Source organism: Cavia porcellus, unplaced genomic scaffold, assembly GCF_034190915.1.
Source record: "Cavia porcellus strain 051 isolate PalLab524CR breed Dunkin Hartley unplaced genomic scaffold, mCavPor4.1 scaffold_8, whole genome shotgun sequence".
NCBI lineage: Eukaryota > Metazoa > Chordata > Mammalia > Rodentia > Caviidae > Cavia > Cavia porcellus.
In genome coordinates, this window is record NW_026947491.1 from 57,267,052 (window position 1) to 57,288,674 (window position 21,623).

A 21,623-nucleotide genomic window follows, 5' to 3' on the forward strand; every position below is an offset into this window, starting at 1 on the left:
AAAGATGCTTCATCTTAGGAAACAGTTGTTATCTCTAACTAACCAGTGTTTTGATATTGAAGAAGAAGTATCAAAGTATCAAGACTATACTAATGAGGTATATCTGTCAAAAATATGTAGAAAAAAATCTTTATTCCTGTAATTTTTTTCTGTTTGGAAAAATAAAAATTATTCTGAGTTATTCTGCTAATGACTGAGGCAGACAGAACATTTCATATGCCTGTATTCTCCTGTGCTCACCCATTTTCAATACGTATTTTGAGCCAATTTTCTTAAATTTAGATGTTTTACAACTAAAAACATCAGATAAACCATAGTTTTATCATTTGTAAGAAAAGTTTTCAAAGGGCACATTGATTTAAATATGATATCATCAATGATTTTGAAATAGAAATTTAAACTGTAAAGGACTCATTAATGCTGTAGCCCTTGATCTGTGTTCTGCAGTAAGAACTTCTGTGGTGTGGCTTTTTTGATATTTTAGTTACAGGAAACTCTGCCTCAGAAAATGTTTGCAGCTTCCAGTGGAATCAAACATACCATGACCCCAATTTACCCAAGTTCTAACACATTAGTGGAAATGACACTAGGGTAAGAAATTTATTATTTGTAAATTGTAATGCTTCTTTTTTTTTTTTTTTTTTTTTGGAATCTTGTTCTTATGTTTTGAAATTTTTTAATGTTTGATAATGTTATCTAGTGTTAACTAACATCTGATTCTATGTCTGATTAGATCTAAAAATTAAAACATTATGTAAACATTCTAAAACATTTTGTACATTTTGAGCAGAAGTAGTTTTTTATCTTTATTTTATATTCACAGTATGAAGAAATTAAAGGAAGAGATGGAAGGAGTGGTTAAAGAACTTGCTGAAAATAATCATATTCTAGAAAGGTGAGTATTATAGAACTCAGCCAGTATGTGTATTTATATGTATTATAGAACTCAGTCCGTATGTGGTTTTATATGCAGCTGAGTAGGTGCACATTGTGCTTGTATCTGTTTGCCGTCCTTTATCAGTTTAAGCAACAGGAAGGGGACAAAAGATAGAACCCTTTGTTTTTCTCTCAGCATGATGTTGAATTTGTTATGCTTTCAAATGATTGATTTGCTACATTTCCTAGAAGCACTGATTAACAGAATTGTTTGCCTAATTGAATCAGTTTGTGAAAATATAACATTTGTTTACTATAATTATGATTTTTCTGTTCCAAAATTTCATGTCAGCTATAAGATGCCACCACAGTGATTGGTAGTGCATAACCTTAAGCCCTTTGCAAGCCCCCTTTCAGGAGACTACCATACACAACTGCAGTTCTTTGAAGAGCTGGCTGACTTTATCATCCTTGGTGTCCTAATAAATAAGACCGAAAAGAATTGAAAATATACAGAGCCAGTGAAACATTTGTGAATGGCTGTTTCATTGTCCTGATCTCTCAGAGAAGTACAGCCATACTTTGCTCTGGAGAACTCTTTCCCTCTCAAGCCCTAGGCACTCTATAGTTCTCTCACCTTTAATAAAAATACCTCAAATGACATGGTGTCACTGGGCATGGTGGCACACACCTGTAATCCCAGCACTTAGGAGGCTGAGGTAGGAGGTTTACCATGAGTTCAAGGCCAGCCTGGGCTACATAAGCAAGTTCAAGACCAGCCTGCACTACATAGTAAGACCCTGTCTCAAAAAAGAAAACATGGTGTCTTATACCCTTGCAGTACACTTTCCTGTTGTATTATCTCACTTTGTGTGCTTTACAGCCTTGTACAGAAGCTGTGATCTCCAGCTATTAAAATCATACCCAAGGGCCTGGGGATTTAGCTCAGCAGCATAAGCGCCTGCCTTGTAAGCAGGCAGTCGTGAGTTCGATCCCTGGTACCAATAAAAAGGAAAAAGACAAAAAAAAAAAAAAAAAAAAAATCATACCCAAGAGGCTGAGCTGGAGCCAAAACCCAGCCTTCCATACCCTAACACAGTCCTTTCCCTACTTTATTTAGTGTTGCCCCATTTTAAAGAACATTTAAGCTATTTCTGATTTTTTTACAATTATAAACCATGTTCCAGTGAACATCCTTCAGTGTATCGCTTTATGTAAGAATTCACAGAAGAATTTTTTTTTTTTGTCTTTTTCGTTTTTATTGGTACCAGGGATCGAACTCACGACTGCCTGCTTGCAAGGCAGGCGCTTATGCCACTGAGCTAAATCCCCAGCCCCCACAGAAGAATTTTTGAGGGATCTAATTTTTTCCCATGCTAGGGACAAGCCCAAAGCCTTGTACATCCTAGTTAAGTACTGTCGCACTGACCTATATTCCTAGCCAAAGGAGTCAATGTCTAGTTGCTTCTAGATGTGCAATTTCAGAGTCAGAGTGTGCACATTTAAGTTTTCGTGGATATTACAAATTTGTTCTTTAAAATGGTAGGATGTTAGGATCTTAAGCAAATAATGTGTGGCCTTTGTTAACAGTCTACCAGTGTTTTAAATGTTTGCCAATTTCCTTAGTGAAAATCAAGATCTTTTAGTTTGTCTTTCTTGAGCTAAGAACCATGTCAAGCATCTTTTTATGTATTCTATTTTTATTTCTTCTGGGAATTACTTGTTAGGTTTTTTAATTAATCCTTTTCCTATTTGTAGAAAGTACACAGAAATTTTCTAAATTTTTATCAAGTATCTAGTTTATAGTTTTATCACAACTTTAGCTAAATCCAAAATTTATTTTATAAGGCCAAAGATTAGAAAGTAGCAAACTATTAAGATGCTTTAACAATATTTTGTATTGAGCCACTTCTGTCTTGTGCAATAAAATCCCAGCTTCCTAAAGCATGTTCAGTAATCAGTTCCTCCTGTGTTTCTTTGCAGATTTATTTGACAGTATTTGGCTCATGTAACATTGTATAGTCTTAATGTAAATGTTAAGTGACTACATAAGGATCTATGACAGAACCAGTAAAGGTTGAATATCCCTCATTCAAAATGCTTGGGACCAGAAACATTTCACATATTTTCAGATTTTCAAATACTTGTTTATAACAAAATAATCTTGAAAATGGGAACCATACCAAACTATAGTTTATATATGCCTTATACGTAGGCTGAAGGTAATTTTTAGTGTACCTGCAACTTGTCCCAGAAGTCAGCTATGGAACTGTCCTCTTATGTCCTCACGTTGTACCCAAAAAGTTTTCAATTTTGGATTATTTTGGAGTTTAGATTTTCAGATTATGGATGCCTCACCTAAAATGAACATCAAATCTATGCTGTCTCCATATGGATGTGCCACTGTCACTTCAGATTTTTTGTTTCTAACATCATCCAACTGATACCCTTATCCTCTTCAATAGGACCACCTTCTCCTACTTTGTTAAGAACAATTTTACACATTTAATTTTCTTCATTTGTTCTCCAGAAGTTTGATAAACTTTCTTCAAAATGCTTCCAAATTTCCCCTCCTCACACCCATTCAGATCTCCCATCTGTCCCTTCATGTGAGAGCTGTGGTAATAACCTGCTACCCTGTTTATCTACCCGGGATCTTCTCATCTGTCATAGGTATTATAGCCACAGTAGTCCTCCAGAATACTGATATGATCATACCATTCCCTTGTTTTAAAGGTGTCTAAATTACAGTTACTTAAGAAGTAGTGTCTAGGGGACCATAGATTTAGCTCAGCAGCACAGGCACCACCTGCCTGACAAGTGCAAGGTCATGAGTTTGATCCCCAGTACCAAAAAAAAAAAAAAAAGTAGTGTCTAAATTTACACTTCTGTTCAAAAGCTATACAAGTAATTGTCTGGTCCCTGCCTGCCCACCCAACTTTATTTCTCACTGCTCCCCAAAATAACACTGTGTTCCCACAGGACTCTGGTCCTCACTGTCCCTTGAAAGTGTCTTATTCTCAATTCCATATCTTGGTCTATAAATCCCTCCCCACCAAAAAGAAGTTCTGTGGTTCTTACTAATACTTTCCCAACTACATTACTCCCATTTTCTTTTAAAAAGCCTCCCAAGACACTGGGATTTTTTCATTTATGATACTTAAAGTTTTTTTTCAGTAAGAATAGAGCAAATCACAGTTGTTTAAACTCTAAAAGTAGCTTTATTTTTATTTACATATTCTTCTTAAAACTATTCTATATTCTTTCAAACACTGGGTTTGTGGATATGGCTGAACAGTATAGAGCCCTACCCAATACGTACAAAAGGCCCTGGGTTCTAGCCTCTGTTCTGCAAAATACAAAGACTCTCAGAGATCAGGTGAATGAATCTTTTGAGATTATCTTTTTTCTTTTGTGTATTTTAGGTTTGGGTCTTTAACCATGGATGTTGGCCTACGGAATGTCGATGGTCTTTAGCTTTCACAGAAGTTTGAGAAAAGTTTCTGTTTGCAAACAAAAGTAATGCTGGGGCATTAAGTGAATGCCTTTATCCTTTATGAATGATCTCATTTCTACAATTCAGTATTGATGTCATGTAAATATGTACAATACTGTAAATACAAATATATAAATTTTTGGCTGCTGTTAAGATATAATTTTGATTTTTAACATTTGTAAGTACATGAGGCAGTTGGACCTCAGTGAGCTCTAGAAGAAAGCCATGACCTGCTGACTGTTGGGGTGCTGATCCTCCACTCTTCAAGGAAGGCTGGGAAAGTCTATTTTTTGGACTGTGTACTGAAAATATTTTTAAATAGAACCAAAGTTGGCATCCTTACAAATCAGAAAAGACTGATAATCATAACATTTTAAATGATATAAAGGGAGGTGGCTTCTGTGAGTGAAGGGCAGAACCAAACCACTGTTTTACAAGGATCATACTTTTTTAGAAGGATAAAGTGGCATTATTTCATTTTATAAGGTGCCCAGATCCCAGTGCTCCTCATGTCTATTTTAATTTCTGAAGAATTATTGAGCAAAATTTTTACAGTGAATTAATTATGTAAAAGTATTCTTTTTTCTTTTGGACATAAATGTATAGTTATTAAATTGTAGGATCCTTTCACTTGTTTCAAGCTGTATATTTCTTTATTTTAATTCTGCTTACTATTTCATGGACACAATAAATTTCTCAATTTTACTGTAAAAAGTTCATGTGTTTCTGTTTATCCAACTTAAAAACAAAAACTGTTTTTTTCGTTTCCCCTCATGGTTCTGTGAATTGAACTCAGGGCCTCGTGTGCTAGACAAGTGTTCAGTCACTAATCTGCTCTCCCATCACAAAATTTATCTTTTGGAAGGAGCAAAATGACTAGCCGTGGTGCATTATTCTCAGAATATTGAATGTAGGGACAAGTTTACATCTCTTATAAAGTTACTAACTCCAAGTTCAGTAGAAGTTCTTTCAACTTTATACTGCACAAATTCAAAGGGAATATTTTCTTTAAAAAATGTACTCAGAGTTCTAAAGAATTATATTCAGGAAGAAACTATTTTACCTGTCAGAATTTGTATTGGTTTTGATTTTGGCCCATCAGAATGTTGGAGGATGAGAATACATAATTTGTGTATCAAAGACATGTCCTAAAGAATAAATAAATCTGATTACCGTGATCATGAGAAACAAGTTCATCTTAAAACTGAAAATGTATTAGGATTTTTTTAAAACAGGGTTTTGCTAAGTTAGCCCAGTCTGGCCTTGAACTTGCAGTCCTGTTTTGGCCTTCTGTTTTGTGCTGAAAAAGCCTACCTTTTATTAGGACTTTCTTTGTGATGATTGATCCATTATAGTAGGGAATTTTCAGTATGATATGTATACATTATGGAAATGCATACAAGGGTGAATGCCTTTATTTGTATAAGTATAGTTGTCTACCTTGGGTACCTTTTTTATTTTCAGAGAATGTGAAGCAATGGGATATTTAACTCCTTTTGATTTTAATTTTCCACTTCATCATGAAACATGTATATCTCGAGTTGTATACTTTATGTGATTAATTTATGTGTAGGCTTAGTTTTTATGTCAGTGCATCTAATAAAAAGCACCAATAAATAAACCCTTATGGGATTGTATTTTTATTAGCAGCATTGATAATATATTCCTTTAAGATTTCCTGGGGCTCACTCGCATTAAAGGATAGGAAACAATACATTCTTGCTTTCAAGATTTTATCCTTAAGATTCACTCTTATGGCAGAGGATATAGTTAGTGAATTAATAAAACCCAGGTTCAGCCCTGCATCAAGGCCTTTGTTCCAGTTAACCATTGTTCTAACTGAACTTTTGGACCTCCCTGGCTCACAACTACAGGTAATGTATTTATCTCTGTATTCATGCTGTAGGTTACACTGGAACTGGTAGATTGGAATTACTTACTGAAATTCCAGTAACTTTTTCCCTAGGATTACAAATATGAACTCCTCTGGATCAAGATGAGGCTCAGAGTGGGTTTCCTATAATCATCTCACATTGCTTCATTTTAAAGATGAGTAAATTACCTCCAAAAGGTTATCTGTCTTAGCTTCCCAAAACCATTACAAAGGCAGGAATAGAACTTCATCTTGATCTTTTAATTTGGGTCCAGTGCTTTGACATATAAATATCAGAGAACATGAGCCTGCAAATCTTCCTCAGTGGGTATTTTACAGATTAAAAGACTTGATCACCTTTTTTCCCAAAGTGAAGCTTGCTAGTGTTCTCATTAACTTGAGGATTAATGGCCTATTTTTCAGCTATTTTTTTCCAATCTTATGAAAAAAGTTTATTGTTGATATATTACCCTACCATAATGAGATTAAGTAGATGCCTTAGAAGATTACATCCCCTCAAAAGCAAAAACTTTTTTCTGACTGTACTGTTTAATATGATGTTTTATATAGTGAGCAATCACTATTTATTTTACCAAATTGATTATGAAGACAGCCTTACGAGATTTTGAGTTAGATTAAAAGAATGGATTGGCTCTTAAAATATGTTGATCCCCAGGGATCCTTGCTCTGCCCTCTTGTGTAGCTAGATGGATTATGACTACCTACTAAAGGTGCCTCATCCTCAGATCATCTCGTTAGCACTAGGCTACTCCTATGACTTATCAGGATCCTACAGTCATCTAAAGGTTGACAGAAGTATAGCAAGGGTGTCCTAAGTACTTCCATCCTTACCCGAAAACTTAAATGGTTTTGAGGCAAAAGTAGTGTCTCCTATTTTAATATTTATTAAGGAAAGACTCAAATGTCTTCACCACTATGCAGTTTATCTAATCTGGTTCTTCATCAGTTCTTCTTGGCCTCCTCATCTCCAACTTGGAAGATAGTAAGTCACACCAAGGTTGGCATTAAGAAGTGTAAAAGGTAACATCTAGATTCAGTACATATTTTTATCACTTTGCCATGTTACAGTCTTGGGAAAGAATAAGGGATGCATAAGACAAACAAACATTCCTTGGCTTGCTCTGGACCCATTTCTAATCTAGTGGGGGAAACAGCTGTACATAGAAAACCAGAGCTCCAGAGCATAATAGTCTGACGGGAAGGTTGAAGGACTTTAGAGTCAGACTTGAGTTCTGCTACTAAGAGTTGACTTTGAGGAAGTCACTTAAATCTCCCTGGCTTGAGCTTTCTCATCTGTAAAATGTGAGGATTGGTCCTGATCTTAATGATTTCCTTGCAGTTTCATAGATGTGATGAAACTAAGGTACAATAATATAGAAAAAGCAGTGCCATGGTTACTGAGCAAATGGAAAGGAGAAAGACTTCTTGTTTTGTCAAATAGCATGACACCATGTCATTCATCTATAGAATTAAGATCATTGTTAATTATGTCTGACATCTTAGGATAAGTAATAATTACAAGGAGCTTACATATGTGCCCATACATACATCCATGATCTTTTTAAAAACAAATATGATCTCTAATCTCTCCATATTATCAGGATGAGCCTTATCAAAATAGTCTTTTGTGTGTGTAAAACTTGCTCTAGAGCACTGTGAATTCCTAGTTATCATCCTGGTCACTTAATGTCTATAGCAAGGCCATAACTTTCACAGGCAAGCTATTCAACAGTTTTCCCAAATCATTACTAATCACCAGTTAGACATACTTTCCAGGGACAAAAGCCTATTCTGCTAATTTTTTTTTAAAAATATTTTTTCTTTAATTTTTGGCTATGGCATATAAATCAGACTCTGTCAAGATAGTTGGAAAAATCACAGCTGGAAAACTTGGTTTTAGATGCATTTTTTACACAAAAGATCTCTTTCTCCCCCTCGCAAGTTGTTAGGTCAGTGAGATTTGATGATTAAATGAAAGTGTCTGGCTCCCTGTTAGGAAGCGAAAGTAAGCACATCTAGGGCACACAAAGCTGCCCTTCCCATGGGGAAGAAGAGGACTAAGAACCAGACAGAATTTTTTCCTGATAACTGCATAGCTTTCCCAGGACACCTCTGCAGGGGAAGGAGCCCTGCTGGGGACAACCTGCATGAAGTAGGAAGAATTAGCAGAGTAGAAGTGTGAACATTCCTCTGGTGTCATCTGTTGGAGGGTAGGGTGGAACCTTCCAGTAGAATTTGTCCTGTGTGCTCCCATTCGAAAGCAGGCAATCTAATGGGCCAGACGACTACACAAAATCTAGAAGCCCTTACCTGTACTTAATGATCTATAAAAGCAAACTGTCTCTAAGAGGAAGCAAGCTTGAAAGACACTTGGTATAAAAATATCATTGTCGGGGCTGGGGATTTAGCTCAGTGGCATAAGCGCCTGCCTTGCAAGCAGGCAGTCGTGAGTTCGATCCCCAGTAACGATTAAAATATATATATATATATCATTGTAAAGAACTAATTATTCCTCTGTGAAAAGCAAGCAGAAGAGTATAAATGCAAAAAAAATTTTTTTTTTTAATTTTACTGGCCCTGAAATCAAGGCCGGCAGCTTCCTGACACTGCTGGTTTCAAGCAGGAGCCTAAAGAGATGTCTTTCTATGGTCTGTTGGCCATTTCAGAACTTGGACGGTGAAATGGTCAGTTCATTATAAAGAAACAGCTTGAAGCAACCCCTACCACTCCTGGTGAGCAGCTGTGAGCATGGCAGGCTGCGGCAGCCCAGGAAGGAAGCCACCTGCGTTTACTGGGACCCGTGCCATGCTGGGACCTGGAACACTGGGAAACCAAGCAACCCCTCCCCACTGCCTGTTTTGTTCTGTTGAACTTCAATATACATGAAAGTATGGATAGCTATTTTGAAAAGAACAAGAGACTCTACAACAGCCATGAGTGACTTCCCTATTGTCTGGTTTTGAAGACCTAAAACGCCTTCCTAATTCTGTTCAGATCAGTTTTATTCTATGTTGTTTTGTATGAATTCTTTGTATATGAAGACATGGACAACTATTTGGAAGAAAACAAGACACAATATGATAATGAAGATCTCAGGTTGTCTAGCTTTGAAATTTACATTGCTGAGGCTGGGGATTTAACTCAGCGGCCTAAGTGCCTGCCTTACAAGGAAGCAGTCGTGAGTTCGATCCCTGGTACCGGTAAAAACGAAAAAGACAAAAAAAAAAAAAAAAGAAATTTACATTGCTTTCTTATGTTCTGTTTTGTTCTGTTTAATTTTATCCCCTTTAAAATAAAAAAAAATTTTTTCAAAAATAAAAAAAAATTTTAAATCACCCATTTACCCAAAAGAATTAGTTTAAGTCAGACCCTTAAAAGTACTATCGAGCCTTACTAATAAAAATAATGCTCATTTTCTCTGAATTGTGGAAACCAAGGATAAAGACCTCCTATATTAAATGAAGTTCTCTTTTCTTTAGACAGATAAGACAGTCTTTGCCCTTTTGTTCCAAGGCACCTCTTAAATATGCACTCTTATGGATATTATGGCTTCCGTAAGATGCCGATTATCCTTCATGAAGTTCTGTCAGGAGGAAGTGTTAGTTTTATGGAAGACAAGCCCATGAAAAGTGAGCCAATGCATGGTCAAGAGTACACATTGCTTCTGAGCATCTCAGTCCTTAACCTAAGCTACAGTGAAGCTTTCCCCAGCTGCCAACCACGCTCAGCAGCTTCCTAGCATTTAACACTGAGGACATCAAGCTATGTCCCACAGCAAATTCCTCACATGTGGAGGAGACTGAGAAACATGCTCAGTGATGAGCAACACACAGCCCACCGGCAAGGAGACGGGAGAAAATGCTGGATGCCAGACTTCGCCAGCAAATACTAAAATTTGAAGAACTCAAATCGTAGGAGACAAATAATAAATCTAACAAAGAAAAACCAAAGAGGTTATGGGTGGAGTCCAGATTCAATGCAAAAGCTATGCAGCTAGAGATGGAGCGGCCATACACAGCTAAGACTCAGGAAGACTCATGTACTCACATTATTACATGGGCAAAAGTCCCAGGCGCAGCATCAAGGTTTAAGTCAAATCTCTCCACATTTTTCTAATCTGGTTTGCCTAAGTCCCTAGAATTACTGAACAGTGAAATGACAGAAAAGTAATGAACAGGAAGAGAATTCATCATTTCCTCTCTTGGCATCGTAGCATCTAGACTAGGCTCTGCTTGACTTGTACATGGTGGGAAAAAAGAAGAGTTGGCTCAACAAACTATGAAAACATAGTGAGGAGGGGCTGGGGATTTAGCTCAGCGGCATAAGCGCCTGCCTTGCAAGCAGTCAGTCGTGAGTTCGATCCCGGGTACCGATAAAAAGGAAAAAGACAAAAAAAAAAAAAAAAAAAAAAAAACATAGTGAGGAGCCTAAGATCCCTAGGAGAACAAACTTCTCCCAGTAGAAGTGTGTGATTACATTATGTCACTCTATAATTCTGTCTGGTCTTGAATTCACTATGTAGCTCAAGCTGGCCTCAAATTCATGGCAATCCTCCTGTCTCAGCCTACCAAGTGTTAGGATTACAGGAAAGAGCCACCACATCCAGCTATCATGTAATATTGTTCTTTTTTTTATTTTTGCATTTTTTAAAATTTTATTTTAAAGAGGATAAAACCAAGGAAAATAAAACAATGAAATCTACAGGACATCAAAACCTTATGAAATCAACAATAGCTACCATAATGCCTTTTATTGTCTTTAAAATAGCTACAAATACCTTCATACATAGTAAAAATTGAACAGAACAGAATAGAGCAGAAACAATAAAACATTGAATGCAATAAAGGATTTCAAAATAAGCCAATAGTAAATCCAAAATGGCTACTGTAATATGTCTTGCTATCTTTTAAGTAGCTGCTCATGCCATCAATTTAACATAATAAAACAAAACGAGAATAAAACCCAACCCAAGAAAACAGTGAAAATGATTCCGTTTCCAGGCAGGGATCAGCTCCTGTGAGGCCTGGTTCTCTCCCCTACAGTCCGCAAATGGCAATATATATATTTTTTTTTAAAAAAATCTTTTTGAGACAGGGTATCTCTATGCAGTTCAGGCTGGCCTTGAGCTCACTTTGGCTGGTCTCGAACTTGCAACAATTCTCCTGCCTCAGCCTCCCGAGTGCTGGGATTACAGGCATGAGCCACCACACCTGGCTGGCAATATTGTTCTTAAAGTACTATAAAAGTTAAAAAGTATGCTGGGAATGGTGGTGCATGCCTGCTACTTTGTATTATTTTATGGTCTCACTTCGAAGATTAATTGGAGCTGAGACACAGTGGTAGATCACAGCACGCATGAGGCTGTTGGTTCAACTTTCAGCACCACAAAAACAAGATTAATTATCTGTGTGATCAATAAGGTTATCTTTTTTCTAGGTGTGATGTCACATACCTGTAATCTCAGCACCTAGGAAGCTGAGGCAGGAGGATCATGAGTTCAAGGCCAGCCTGAACTACCTATTAAGATCCTGTCTCAAAAACACCAATAAGGAATATAGTTTCTTTTTTATGTGAAAAATATTATTCATATTGAGAAGAAAAATCAGGAAGTCAGTCTTGCGGAGTAGATTTCAATTCAGCAAATTCTCTGGTTGGTTGTGCGCATTCTCTAGTCTTTGATGTTCTCCATCATCAGTGACTGGGGAGATGAGTTTGAGATGCACAAAGTGCCTCATGAGCACACTGAAATTCTGCAGTATAGAAAGCTACTTCACCATGGTGTTACGGTTTATACCTAACATGTCCCCCAAAGCCTCGTGCACTCCTAGGTGGGGGCTGGGGTCAGTGATTGAATCACGGACATTGATACTCATCACTAGGTGAGTCCACTGATGTGCTTATAGCTGGGTGTGAAGCCTGGTGGGAAGAAGTGGGTGGCTGTGGGTATGACCTGCAAGAATGTCCTTCCTCCTCCCTTGACCCCCTCTGCTTCATTTTTTAACCATAATTTTTGTATTCTTTATTTTTACTAGTACATGTGTACAGTATGTAATAATTACATTCATAACAATGGGTGCACATATACCATTAAGTACCACATTTTCTTTATCCTTCATCTGTTGATGGGCATATAGACTTCTTTCAAGATTTAGCTAGTATGAATTTTGCTGCTATAAACATGGGTATTCAGAGATTGCTGTAATAGGATGCCTTTAATTCTTTTGGGAAGATACTCAGAAGGTGAGTAACAGTCAAATGGCATTTCTAGTTTAGTTTTTTTGAGGAATCTCCATACTGACTTCCATAATGGTTGCTCCAATTTACATTTCTACCAACAATGTGGGAGGGTTACTTTTCCCCCACAGCCTCACCAGCATTTGTTATAGGTTAATTTCCTTTTTTTTTTTTTTTTTGTATCGGGAATCAAACTTACAACTTTGCACTTGCCAGGCAGGTGTTTATGCTGCTGAGCTAAATCCCCAGTCCTTGGTTAATTTACTGAAAATAGCCATGTTTTCTGGAGTGAGATGGATCTCAGTGTTGTTTTAATTTGTATTTCTCCAGTGGCCAGTGATGTTGAGCATGTCTTTGTGTATTTATTGGCCATTTGCACCTTATCTTTCATTTCCATTGTCCTTTTTTTATTGGCTCTTTTATTGGGGGAGATGTAGTTTTTTTTTAAATTCTATGTCCAATATGTAGCTGGAAAATTTTTCCCCCATTCTGTAGGTTGTCTCTTCACTGTGTTCACGGTTTTCTGTCATGCAGAAGCTTTTTAACTTGACACAATCCCCTTTGTTGATTCTTGGTATTATTTCCTGTGTACTTGGGTTCTGTTCAGAAAATCCTTTACACCTATGTCTTCAAGAATTTTACCTATTTTGTCTTCCAGCACGTTGTTTCTGTTTTAACATTTGTTTGTTTGATCTGTTTTGATTTTACTTTTGTACATAATGGGGGGTTATGGTTCTGCATTCAATTCGCTGCATGTCCCATCCTCGTCACAGTCCAGAAAGGTTTATATTTGTAATCCCAAGAAGTTATTGGAATTCTAGTGAGTTAATCCCATCTACCACTTCCAGTGCAACCCAAGGTGAGAATAAAGACATTAAGACATACACACAGTTATGGGGAGCCAACGGGGCCCTAAGTTCAGCTAAGATGGTGTTCTTTGGAATAAAGGCCACACCCAGAGCCTACCCCGGTTTACTGATTCTCCATGAGGGGAGCTGCTCAGGGATGAGTGACAGTGGGAAACATGTGACTGCCATGACTGCTGTGAGCTGGACTAGGTAGGAGCTCTGAGATCACCTCTGTGATAAGCAAAGAGCGAGAAATGCAGAAAGCGTAACCTGCCTAATATAACTGAGGTAGTAGCTAATGATTTGGGGTCTGTGCCTCAGTTCTGATGTGTAATCTTTTTGCCCTGGGAAATCATAGCCCCTTTCTCAAGGCTCAATCCCAGCCAGCAACATGGAGCACTGCTCTCCCTCCAGCCCAGCTCAACTACAGTTTGGGGGAGTCACTGGGTGGGGTAACACTTACCTGTTGCTCTGCTTCAGAAATTACACATCAGCTCCTCAGCTAGCCCAATTTACATTGCTTACAGTCAGCTGAAGGGACAAAGAAATAGCCCAGCCAGCTCTGTACATATCAATACATGAAGATAGAGCCAAGTTTATCCAAAATGGAAACAGTTGCTCTTCTTTTCAAGGAGAGTCCTCTAGGTGGTTCCGCACACACTACCACAATTAATTCACCTATCAACCAGTCAGAGGGCTCGGGCTGCAGTTGAGGGCTAGAGCATTTGCGTAGCATGCATGAGAGCTTGGGATCCATCTCCAGCACTCCTTGCCTGGGCCACACACCTATGAGCCAGGAGAGGGGGACTGGACAGAAAGTGTGCTCAAAAGTTCCACAACATCCTCCTTGTCTCTGCTTCTACCACCGTGTGGTGAGCTTTCCCCTCTGCCACGCCACCCTGCCTTGGAGCCAGCCCACCGTGGACTGAAACCTCTACAGACTGTGAACCAAAACAAACCTTTGTATCTTTCACTTGTGGGTGTTGGGTATTGTGCTCAGTTGCAAGAAAATAGAATGCATTGTTTCCATATCTATTCAAATTAAATTTGGCCCTCATGGTATTGACCAACCTCTATAGTTTTTGCCTCATCAGAAAACCTGCTAGACACCAAAGACAGTCAACGAAGACGTGATCCAGAGGAAGAGGAGAGTGAAATGTAAACAGAAATGCCATCCTATGATGAAGAGACTTTCATTACCACACATACAGTCGAGGGGAAACACAATTTGTGCAATATCAGGAGCCTCATTACTTTAGTCCATAAGCTTTAGTTCAAGCTTTAGAAAAAGCTTGAAACTCAACCCCAAGAAGTCACAAGACTGATTTTACATGGAAAATCATGCTTCCTCATGTTACTTTAAAAATATATACAGTGTACCAGTTAGAATGATAGGAATCAGGCCAGTGGCTGCCTGGCAGATAATGAGGACTCACTGCTGGAGCCATGAGCATGGGCAGAATTTGTCACATCTTTCCTGGGCTATCCTGGGTACTTTCCATGTCACTAAGACACAATGCATGACACCAACTTAAATGAGGAGAGGTTTATCTGGCTTACAGTTTCAGAAGGTTCATTCCATGGTCAAAAAGCTCCAAGGAAGAAACAGTAAGGCAGGGAAGAGAGAGAGAAGGGAGGAGCTGAAAGGAGCTGCACCCTCCAGGTCACACGCAGTGAGCACCTCTTCTGAGCAGGCCTCTGCCTGTCAGCCGAGCAGCTCCGAGTTCCTCGGAGGATGAATACCTCACCCCCCACCGACAATAGTCTCCTTCCCAAGCCCATCCCTGCACAGCGTTGGGAACCGATCTCCATCTAAACCATGGCATAGGGCAACGGTCTCATGGATGCCTGTGGCAAAACTCCCCCAACTGAAACCTGAAGGAATACATATGTTAGTTTAAAGAGATCAAGGGGCAAATGGCATTGTGGTTGAAGGTGCAGATTCTAGAGCCACACGGCCTGGGTTCACAATCCCTGGCTCACCACCTCAAGGGTATGGCTACAGTTAGATTCCTGAGTCTGTCTGTCAAACAGGTTTACTAACCTTACCTTGCTTGTAGGATCTGTGAAGATAAAATATGTGAAACAAGATGGTACATTTAGGTCAGAGCCTAGCTCATAATAAATACTCAGTAGATGTCAGCTTCTATTTCAAGTTATAATGGGGCTAGGAATGTAGCCCGGGGATACAGCATTTGTCTATTTCCTAGTTATAATAGAACAAGGAAAGCTGCCTTTTTTACTTAAAAAATATTATGGGTTCCTGGACTGGGAGTCTAGAAATATGCATTAAATAGAACATGGTGTTTCTGTTCTCTGGATTTCTGTAACTTTTTCTGCTAGCTGAAAAATAACAAGGTCATAACTGAAAAGGGGAAAGAAAAACACACAATGACATTGAAATTGAGCTATCGGTACAACCTCTGGGGAGTCTCCATTAAAGTCTTAGAATAGAGGTAATTCAAATGGCTACAGGGGATCATGCAGTTGCAGACAGCCTTTTGAAGAATGGCTACATTCTGGTGGCTAACTGGTGTCCCCAAGGACTCCAGAGGTGGTTTTCAGAAAGTGGTCCACAAACAGAAGGAGAGATGTGCTACATTTTGCTATGTTTTGTGTCCTTGGTGGGAGATGGTCATGGGTAAGAAGGCACACAAGTTCCTGCTCATGACCTGCAAGACTGTGAAGAGCTGGGTGCCCCTCCCCAAGGCCTGGGCCTTAGGCCACTCTATCAGCTGCTTCATCAAGACAGTGCCTCTAACATCTGGGACCAGCCCATCATCCCTTTCCTGTCGAGATGCTTGAGTGTGCCTCCGTACCAGGTGCGATGCTAAATAGTAAGTGGAGGTTAAAACAGCAAGGAACCAAGGAATATTCTACAATAGAGAAATCTGTCTTCACTTCTTGGAAGTTGACAGAAAAAGGGACCTAATTCTCTTCTGTGAGGCTGAGATTAGCATCCCAACCAGATCATGGTATTTCGGTTCTGGCATCACCTCCTCCTCTGGACCATATCCCCTTAAATATGTCCTCAATGTCAACAAGACTTACAAACAAAACAAAGAGCCTAAAAGTAGGAAAATATGTCTTGACTAAAATGCGAGTTAGCAAAGTCTGTCTTTTAATTTTGAAGGCCCTAACGTAATAATCTGATGCTGAAAAGATGCCTGTGGGTCATCTAACACATGTACAAAGGAAGAAACACCGGGTCCCATCGTGTTTGCCAGTGTTTTTCCTTCTGTGTGCCTATGTGCCCATTTTTTGTGGCATCATTACCATTTACTGGATGGATCCATAGCCTGTACTGAAACTGTGCAAGTATTATTACTCCCTGCCCCACTTTATTTTTTACCAAAGTAGATGTTTCAAAGGCACATAGAAGCTAAATAACTCACCCTGGTTGTGCAGCTAAAAGTGGCTTCACTAGAGCAACCACGCCTGAGTTTGATTTCTCCATCTGCCCTCTGAACTCCTTCGGGACTTCCCCAAAGACTGGGGACACAGCCCTTCTGTCTCACTTGACTCATCTCAGCAGGATGGGTGGGGTCTACGAAATTATGCGAAACTTAATTTGTAAAGCTTCTAAATTTTAGTTTCACACTCATGAGTTGTTTAAAAACAGCCAATGGACTTGGAGTAGAGCTTCACAGCAGAACATGTGCTTAGCATGTGCAAGTGCAAAACCCTAGGTTCAATCCCTAGAACCAAACAAAAAACAAAAAAACAATGAATATATACAGCAAACATTTTGAAACAACATAAAAGACATAAAAATAAATACTTTTGCAAATGCACTGTGTTTCTATAACCTGATTTTTCCAAACAGATCCAGAAAGCTCAACCAAAGCAAAACGCCTTTGAAACTATCATAAAGTTTATACTATAGGATCGATCTTCTCCAGACTCAAAACTATTCTTTCAGATTTTTGTGTGCATGAGGGCATATAAAATAAAAAACAGAAATTGCAATGGGACTTCTGTTCTCCAGATGTCAAATTGTTATTTTCATCTCCACTCATGGTGTGAGGCATGGAGAGAAATCAATAGGGACAGGTCTCAGCGTCTCTAGTCACCAGGCAGTAGCACTGTGGTGGGCCCTGGTGATGAAATGTAGGATTTAAGAGATTTAATCCTTTGTTCTGCCCTCCATCCTCCTCCTCCCACCCAGCCCAACATGCTCACACAAAAGTACAGACATCACACACACACACACACACACACACACACACACACACACACCAGCATGTAATCAAGTTTTTTGTCAGAAGCCGTTTTAATGACCAAGTATCAGGTGGTTTGAATGATCTACCTTCTTAGTTTTTTGTTTCGTTTTGTTTTTTTGTTTTTTGTGGAGCAGATGGAAAACTTCTCAGCAATACTGACTGTGGACGTTGTGTTCCAGTGACACAAAACCGAGAAATGCAGATCGCGTGTCTGTGCACCCCACAATTAGCCTCTTGGTTTTGCTTTTCTGTCATCCACCACAGAGAATGCTCCCAGGTGCAGTTTAGGATGAAACAAAACCTAGGTTAAATCCTCATATTCTCCTGGAAAAGAGCGATGGGGAAAAGAATATTCTCATTTCTCCTCCCCTTCCTTTACTCTGGACCACTCTGTGCATCCAGAAGAAATGTTGCTTCTAGACCAGTTATGTACCCCAATCAGGGCACAGGGATATGGGGTACTTTCTCTGAGGTTCCTTCTCTGCTCATTTGCTTGGGCTTCTTTGTACAGGCTTTGCCTTATGGATAAAAAATATTCTCTGAGGTTCCCGAAAACTTCTTCCTTGCCTCCACAGGCTCACCAGCCTGCAGGAGAAGCTTTTTCAAAGACCAGCTCCCACATTTGCACATGATCCAAAGTCTTTTATAGATTAAGACTAAAGCGTATGACAGGCATGGTGGCGCACACCTGTAATTCCAGCACTGCTGGAGCCTGAGGCAGAAGGATTGCAAGTCCAAGGCAAGCCTAGGCAACTTGATGACTTAGTGAGACCCTGTCTCAGAATTTAAAACTTATAAAAGGGTTAGAGATGCAACTCAAGTGTTAAGACACTGGGTTCAGTCCCTTGTTCTGGGGCAGGGTTGGGGTAGACCAGATAGCATAAAGTCCGGGCGAGCAGAAGGAAGGAGAAAATGCAACAGAGACCACTGTTTTCAGTAGAAGAGTCGCCCCCACTTGGCCTGATCTCCTGCCCAACATCCCAGGCCCTGAGCTAGTCAGGAGCGTTCACTTCAGCAGCACAAATACTGAGCTGGTCAGGATGACCAATTCAGGGAGGAACAGGGGAGCTGGCGATGGGGAGGGGAACCCAAGACCCACCTGGGTTACTGTTGTCATGTGCTCCTGATCATCTTTTCTCCCTCACCCTCCCAACTTCCCCTGAGTGATGATTCTTTTTCTTTCTTTCTTTTTGATGTGAAACAGAATAATTTTCATTGTATTAAACCTAGTAGAAAATACATAAATTGCTTGTAATAAGGCCCACAGAAACTGGCCACATTTATTGCACTACAACTGTATGTCAGCTCTTTTTTTTCTTGAAAGAGAAAGAAATGAAACAAAATTTCAAAACAAAATATACACTGTGCATTGTCATCCCCAGATCAGGCACCAGAAGCACAAGATGCCTGCATTCAATTGTCCAAACAATACCAGCACAAACTTTCACTACAATTAACACAGAGAAATCAGTAGTATAACTATCTTAACGATTACACACACACACACACACACACACACACACACACACACACCTATATTGTGTCAGCTTCTCACACTAGTGATACAATAGTGATGTTTCTGAAGTACAATTGTGGTCATCACTCCTAAGCCACTCACTCACTGTTCTGGGCTCCTACCATTTACAGGGTTGGCTTTTAGGGGCTGCTCTACCTCCACACCCTTCATGTGCATGACACACTCCCAGCACGCTTTTGCTGTGGTCTGGAAAAGCTTCCCCCAAAGGTCCATGTGGTGACAGCTTGGTCTCCAGCCTGTGGTGCATTGGGTGAAAACGGTAGGAGGCTAGACTTAGTGGCAGGAAGTCAGGCCAGTAGGGACTGCTCTTGAAGGGGATCCTGGAACACTGACCCCTTCCTCTGTTGCCACAAAGTGAGCAGTTTCCTCTGCTATATGCTCCCTCCATGATGTTCCGCTTCACAATAGGCCCAAAGCAAAGAAGCCAAGCAACCATGGACTGAAACCTCTGAAAACGTGAGCCAAACTCAAGTTTTCCTCCTTTAAAATTGCTTATCTCAGGTATTTTGTCACAGTGATAAAAAGCTCATGCATCATACATATAATATATATATAAGCTTATGCAACTTCCATATTCAGTGAAGGCACACACATACCACACACTCCTTTGCATGGCACACGAGGCCATGCCAACCCAGACCCCGTGGTCTCTCATCGCGTTGTTTTCCGTGTCACATCCTCTGCAACTGCACTGATGCTTTATCATGCTTTAACTGGACAGCAGGCCCATCCGATAGGAATCCAGGCATGACTTAGATGAAAGAAAATGTCCAAGTACACGAATGGTCAAAACATCCTCGCTTCTCCATCCTTCCCCTGCCACTGCTTCGCTTTTTAGCAGGCCCTACTGGCAAAGCCGTGCCAGATCACAGACATTTCTTTCCTCACCGGCTCTTTGGAACAGGCACACACATTCTCCCCCTTCCTTTGAGCCTCTCTCAGCCCCATCTTTTTGGCCTATTTGGGCTCCTAATGAGCCTCAGCTGCAGAAGAGGAAGCAGGGCTGGCAGGTGGCAGTGCATGCGTGGGGAAAATTCCTGCAAACTGGAATTTGCTGACCTCCCCATTTAATTTTTCTAACTCTTTTTCCTCTTTCTCCACTTTGACATTTCTCATGTTTGGTAGAAGCATGTAGTTCTGCTGCAGAGAAACATGAGAAGAATCCTCACTGATGCTGTGATGAACAAGCGGAAAGGTTAGAAGAAGCTCTTAACAGGACCTCGTTACCTCTGTCCCGCAAGCTGAAAATAAGCCTCGGGTGGAAGCCACAAGCCAGAGGAACAAGCCCTGGGGCTCATCTCCTGATTCAGCTGTGTTATGGTTTATACCTGGATGTCCCCTAAAGGCTCATGGGCTCAGAGGCGGGGCTCTGAGGAGGTAGCTGGATCATGGGGGTGCGGGATGGTACACATCAGTGGAGTAATTCACTGATGAATTTGTAACTAAATGTGATGAGAGGGAAAGCCCGGGTAGAGGGCATGGGTCACTGGGGAGGTGGCCAGGAAGGGTACACGTCCCTCTCTGTTTCTTGCCTACCACATCATGAACTGTTTCTCCTCTGCCGTGTCCCTCTGCCATGCCACCATGCCTCGGAACCAGTGAGGATGGACCGAAACCTCTGCAAACTGAGCAACAGTAAGTCTCTCTTCCTTTAACTTGTCTGTGTTGGGTACTTTGACCCAACAGTGAGAGAGTAGTTAGGTCAGGTTGCCCTCAGCTTTCAAACCCTGGAGGCCCACGTGCTTCCTGGGTGATTGTTAAGACTTGGCATTCCCGCACCCCTCCAGGGGAATAGCCAGGACTTTTGGAGGAGAGGCTAGGACTGACTGCTTTTATAACACAATCCCCTGGAGCTGTCCGTGCTGACCTCTGTGTATGACTTGTGAGGTCACAGGATCACGTCACTGGGTCTCAGTTAAGTGCTTCATGCTAAAATATCATTGCCAGCAGAGTCTAAAGTCCAAGAACAAAGCCTGAGATCAAACCCTAGATCTGCCACATATTGGCAGGTAACCATAAGAAAACAGCTTTCAACTCCCTCTATTGCTGTGTGCCCTGTTGTCCCCTCTGATAAAATAATGACATAAGGCAGCCTAGGGCATCACAAAGCAGCTGGGCAACTGGGTGTGACCTGTTAATCGCAGAGACCTGTCAATCAAAGAGATTCAGGACACATGCTCAGAACAGCTTCCGAGCACTGTACTTAATACCAATCAGAAAATGCTATCTTCAGTCCTCCGGGCACAAGATCAAGCAGGTCTTTGATAGGATGGCCTAGCTCTGACGTCAGAATAGGGGTATAAAAGACAGCGGTCATGAAGCTCTTGCCTGCTGTGAGCCTCTTCACCAAACTGCCTTACACTCTGCAAAGCATACTGCTTTTCCTACTTTAACTGACCCTCACTCACACTGCAGAGCTCTTCTTTTCAGAACATTTCTTTTCCTTACTTTTACTTTTAATAAGTGCAAAGCCTCTGCATTTTTCACTTGTTTGAGACAGCAAGAGCCTGGGAAG

General features: G+C 40.2%; 1 protein-coding gene and 1 non-coding gene across 3 annotated transcripts in view; both read left to right on the plus strand.

Annotated features, from left to right (window-relative positions):
* Positions 1 to 5,086, plus strand: part of Tbk1 (TANK binding kinase 1) — a 52,695-nt gene extending 47,609 nt beyond the window's left edge. For both annotated transcript variants that reach the window (XM_003475949.5, XM_023567582.2), the window contains exons 18-21: positions 1 to 97; positions 485 to 591; positions 824 to 895; positions 4,302 to 5,086. In XM_003475949.5, the coding sequence (XP_003475997.2) occupies positions 1 to 97; positions 485 to 591; positions 824 to 895; positions 4,302 to 4,353 (328 nt within the window). In that variant the 3' untranslated portion in view covers positions 4,354 to 5,086. The remainder of the gene's footprint in view (positions 98 to 484; positions 592 to 823; positions 896 to 4,301) is intronic.
* Positions 5,087 to 8,837: 3,751 nt separating this feature from the next.
* On the plus strand, positions 8,838 to 8,975 carry LOC111753318 (small nucleolar RNA SNORA2/SNORA34 family). The gene has a single exon (XR_002788136.1). It is a non-coding gene; the product is annotated as a small nucleolar RNA SNORA2/SNORA34 family (small nucleolar RNA).
* Positions 8,976 to 21,623: the final 12,648 nt, after the last annotated feature.